General features: G+C 45.6%; 1 protein-coding gene across 1 annotated transcript; it reads right to left on the bottom strand.

The window, feature by feature from the left end:
- Window positions 1-664: 664 nt before the first annotated feature.
- On the bottom strand, window positions 665-1,618 carry LOC121495663 (olfactory receptor 13C7-like). Its single transcript, XM_041763489.1, has one exon. It carries the CDS (start codon window positions 1,616-1,618, stop codon window positions 665-667), a length of 954 nt encoding a protein of 317 aa, XP_041619423.1.
- Window positions 1,619-5,407: the final 3,789 nt, after the last annotated feature.

Raw genomic sequence — 5,407 nt, 5'->3', positions numbered from 1 at the left:
AATATCTGGAGTCTCATTAGTCCTGACACAAAATCCTTCTTCACAAATTTGGGTGGGAATAGACATGCTTTATGTACAGTAAAAGAAGATAGAATTTCCCAAATTTGGTTCTAGAATATTAAGCAGGAAATAATTAAACAGGAAACACTCTGGGCTCCTTGCAGGGTGGAATGGTATCATTTGGGATGTCTCAGTGTTGGTAATTTTCCAAAATGGGAGGTTGGTTTTCAATTTGGACACCAATTAAGAAGTATCTTCTCCTCACTGCCATCCTCCCTCCCCATTGCACAGTAGAGCAGAAAACAAATTGGCACATACAAATTGCAGCTGCTCTGTACATGAACATACAAATTGTAGCTGGTCTGTACATGAAAAAAAGGTATGTTTTTCTTCCAACGTTTTAATTTTTATTTATTTTTTCATAATAAAAATAAAATTTAATAGCCACTTATTCTCATTTCTAGGTGATTTAGCACAACTCTCTCTTCATTCTAAAGACTCAATGTTCCATGTCAATCACTCATGAAAGCCCCACTGTGATGTGCATTGTTTAGGCAATTTTATGATGAAACTGATATGTAGGACCATCAAAAAAACCCTATGATTATGAGGTAGCCATTTCCTGGGGGGATCTGTGTGCACAGAACCACAAGATATGCTCTCACTATGCAAAGCGTTTCTGCCTCACCAGGGTCTTCACAGCGACCTTCACATCCTTGTTTCTTAGGCTGTAGATGATTGGGTTGAGCATGGGAGTCAGCACTCCATAGAAGAGAGAGATGAGCTTGTCTGAAACATCCTGCTTGTCTGCTCCCAGGGGGTCCTTAGATTTGGGCTTTGCATACATGAAAAGAATAGTTCCATAGAAGATGACCACTACAGTGAGATGGGCAGAGCAGGTGGAGAAGGCCTTTCTCCTCCCTTCAGCTGAAGGGATCTTCAGGATGGTGGTGAGGATGAAGATGTAAGAGATAGAGATGAACAGAACTGGGACGCCCAGGAAGATCACATTGGCCATCCCCATACTGATCACATTGATGGAGATGTCAGCACAGGCCAACTTTAGGACAGCCAAGATCTCACAGGTAAAGTGGTTGATGACATTGTCCCCACAGAAGGGTAACTGTACCGCAAGAGAGATCTGCACTAAGGAGTTGATGCCACCAGCCACCCAGGAGCTGGCAGCCATGGGCACATAGGCAGCCTTGCTCATGACCACAGGGTACCTAAGTGGGTTACAGATGGCCACATAGCGATCAAATGCCATCATGCCCAGAAGCACACACTCTGTGGCTCCCATGGCAAAGGAGAGAAACATCTGCACGGCACAGCCTGAGAAGGAGATGGTTTTCCTGGGGGTCAGGAAGCCATCCAGGACTAGAGGGATTGAGGAGGTTGTGTAGCAGATGTCCAGGAAGGAGAGGTTCCCCAGGAAGAAGTACATGGGTGTGTGTAGGCGGGAGTCATGGATGGTCACCAGGATGAGGACCCCGTTGCCCAGCAGGATCACCAGGTACATCGACAGGATAAGCACAAAGAATGTTTTCTCAAGCTTTGGTTGATCTGAGAGCCCCAGCAAGACAAATCCTGCCAGAACAGATTGGTTGGCCATTTTCATTTCAAATTCTCTCCTCTACCCTCAGGAAAACTGAGAACAGCAAACACATGTTTATAGGGATCAATATGTGGGGATTACAATGAGATCCTTCTAGAACTTGTAATTAATTTTATCCCTTGACATGTCAACTTATAATATCAGCATCAAAGTTATAAAAACCATTGTCTACTGAAGTTAGTAATATATTGAAGTCAGGATATATTGAATCAAAGAAAGAAAGAGCAGGCCCTAGAAACCTAACCAAACCATGATGTATGATAGAACTTTAGCCAGATCAATAGTGTTGACACACTTGAAGGAAGGGTCCGTATAGTAACTGTAAAAGAGGAATCCTGAGGGTGTGCTGTACACATGGGTCCAGAGCACTGTCTGGCTCTTCTGGCCAGCCCTGCCTGCCCATAATTGTCCCTAGAGTGTCCTTGTGGATGTCAGGCTGTCACACTCAGTGATGCTAACCACTGACATCACCTCATTCACTCCCCTGGCCCTAATTATGTGTTCATATAATAATTTTCTGACTATAATTTGGCCCCACATGAAGTCCTACATGGAGAGAATGTGATGAGCAGAGGCCAAGAACATTAAGATCTGCCTAGCATTTACATTTATTACTTGATGTCAGGTTTATACTTCATTTCTTTTGAGTTCGGTTGATAATCTCCCTTCATTGCACTGTCAATAGGGAATATATGGCTAATAGTCCATAGAGACCCTAATGGAAGCACTTCCACATCCCACCTCTAACCATGGCCTTTGTCCACAGCATTGCAGTTCTGCTCCAGCCCTCAGGGCTGGGGAGTAGAAGTAGAATCAAAGGACAAGTGTCCCTCATGCCTCCCAGCATGAGCATCTGAGACTTTGTGAGCAGCCTCTATGCTTTTGGTGACATTCAATAGTACACAACACCCCACTCAGACCCTTCTACATCTGAGTTGACCATTAAAGCCACAGCAATGCCACAGTAAAGCTTTCTCCCCCACAGAAAAGTAGATAATTCTATCCAGGCTTGCAGAGTGGTCCCCCAAAGAGGCACTGCACATAAGATGTACTCCAGTTGCATAGACTAGTACATCCAATTCATTAGAGAAAGCCCCAAGCCTTAGCTTCTCATGTTAAACATGAGGAAACAGAAGCTCACAAGTGCTCCCCCATTGTGCCAGAACAAAGGACCCTTTTCGAAATCCTGGCCATCCTTGCTTTCCCTAGGATGCTCATGAAAACTAGAGATGCCACACCTTTCTCTAAGATATCTGCCCTGTAAGAGAGCTTGCATAGGGGTGGGTCCCTGGGCTTCACACATTGCATCTGTGACTCTTACACTATTGCTACTAGTCTGAAGCTATCCTCATGCAATTATCAGAGATTAACTGTGGGCATTGGGAACATTTGGTAAAAAAGAGATATGTTCTTAGGGACATTAGTACTATTGGCTGGAGAATCTCAGAATTGGCAGGAATATTGTAAAGTAGTAACTGGTTTGCCTCTTTCCTCTCCATGGTGTGAACATCTTCTGTGAAATGCGATTTTCCCATTCTGCTTCAAACATCTTGAGCTGTGCTATCCCATTCCTTTGTCAGACAACCTTGATTGTTGGAAAGTTTTCCCTTACATTGAGCAGAACTTCCATCTAATGTCATCCCCATAATTTACCCCCTGCCCTCCCCACCCCTCCACTGGCCTAGACTCCCAGGACATGTCTGATCAAAAAAAAAAAAAAGCCCTTCATAGACATGGGAGCTGTGACTCACAATCACTTTTTCTCTTCCCCTACCTACTTGGAGAAATTCTGGCTAGAGAGAGAACTCAGTTTATGTCCAGTATGGGGATGAGGCCATGGTGGGGTCAGGAGCTCACCTGGACAGAAGGTTTCATGGTAGGGAGGTTGCTGAAAGGCTTCTGGCTTTAGAGGTGATTGTTTCAACTGCCCACTGTGACCATCCCTTATCTAGTTCTATCTGTTGAGGCTGGGCCTGGACATGTGCAGCCAATTCTGTTTAGCTGTCTTGGATCTAAGCAGTCCCTTCAAATTTCACAGCAAGGTAAAGAAAATTCAGGGTTGGCCATAGCCTAAGGGGCTCTTGCTGCTCGCTTTCCTGGCCTTCTCCATACCCAGTGAGATAAGAGCAGGAAGGACATGCCGAGTTGCTGTTTCCCAGTGGTCCTGGCTGTGACACCCAGCCTGGGTACTTGGGGCATGAGGTACGAAGTGTGAGGTACACACTTTGCTCTCTGCTACTTGCCCTGTCTCCGCAGGTTCTGTCAAGGAACAATGGAGCAATTTAAAGTTCTGAAAAAAAAAAAAAAAGTTCTGGTTGTTTGGGGCCAGTTTTAATCCCAGAAGCAATTTAATATTTGGCGAAGGTCCCATAGGAGTTTAGGGCCTGTGTCCTTTGAACCTAATTAGAGAAGTTGTAGACAACACTATTAAGTCTTAACTCTCACTACAAAGAGATGTTTCCTAGATTAGGAAGTTTTCATCCTCTCCTTGCTGACTTTCCTGGAAATAGAGGAAATGACTAAGGTCTGACTGTGCTTTTACCACAATGGCATCTGTTAGAGGGGACTCTGCACTTGTCTTTGCAAGGCTAAGTGTCCAAACAAGAGGTGGAAGGTGTGCCTATGCCCTGGCAGACACACTGAGTGACCTCATGCTCCAGGAGCTGACCCTCACTGCTGTCCCCCAGCACTCATCCAGGGCTGGCCAGCTCTAGCTCTTGCCCTCAAAGACAGGAAGCAAAAGATGTACCATAGGCCAGCACCAGGCACTAGGAAGAAGGGAGGCCAGCACCTCCAACCTCCAGAAAGGTCCCAGTGACAGCTCCAGTCTGAAAGATGATTACTCGATGTCCCTAAACTACATGGGAGCTTAGAGTAGGAAAGAGTCGGAGGATGGAGGTCATGGCAGTTTAGGTCCCAACTAGGAAGCAACTCACACTGCCATGCTATAGGAAAGCAGGGAACAAGGCTTACCAATTGCAGCAGAGGACATGATGGCAGAAGAGAGCTCTGGGTTTGATGAGAGAACAACAAAGTTTAGCCTTAGAAGCAAGCAGCTCTGGAATCACAGGCCAGGCAGGGAACTAGGTAACTAGCATTATGCTAAAAGCTTCTTCTTTAAAAAAAAAAAAAAAAGATTTTATTTATTTATTCATGAGAGACACAGACAGAGAGACAGAGACATAGGCAGAGGGAATAGCAGGCTCCCCACGAGGAGCCTGATGCAAGACTCGATCCCAGGACCCGGGGATCATGCCCTGAGCCAAAGGCAGACACTCAACCACTAGGCCACCCAGGTGTCCCTTGCTAAGAGCTTCTGTTTAGTTAGAGATCTTTGGTGATAAGAAACAGAGAATCCCTTCAGGTAACCTCAACTGGGGTGCAGGAAGTAAGAGTCAGGAGTATGGAGTGTGGCCATGCCTGCTCAGCAGGGCCTGAGGACAGGAATTTCCCCTTAGACATCGATGAGGAAGAAGACAGGGAGGGGGTGAGGAGCCTTGGGTTGAAGCTTACTCTCTATCAAAACAACTGATAAAGATTGGTCTTAGAAGGAGAATGATTTGCTAATAAAAGACCCTGGATACTAATTCTCCCTTGGTAAGAAGAAGATGGAAGTTGGTATCAGTTTGTTGTATACCCTTGTCATCCATGTAGGCATCATGGTCCATGTTACCGCAGGGGAAATGCACAAAGATCTCACTGTGGAGCATGGGTTTGGCCCCTCTCCACCAATGCTTTTGTCATTTTCCCGATGACTGAGGAAAAGAAGCCCTGGAGCACCCTGGTTGGGAA

The sequence above is a fragment of the Vulpes lagopus genome, chromosome 7 (genome assembly GCF_018345385.1).
Source record: "Vulpes lagopus strain Blue_001 chromosome 7, ASM1834538v1, whole genome shotgun sequence".
NCBI classification, from domain to species: domain Eukaryota; kingdom Metazoa; phylum Chordata; class Mammalia; order Carnivora; family Canidae; genus Vulpes; species Vulpes lagopus.
The sequence above is the reverse complement of the archived record's forward strand: the minus strand, read 5'-3'. Positions and strand labels throughout refer to the sequence as shown.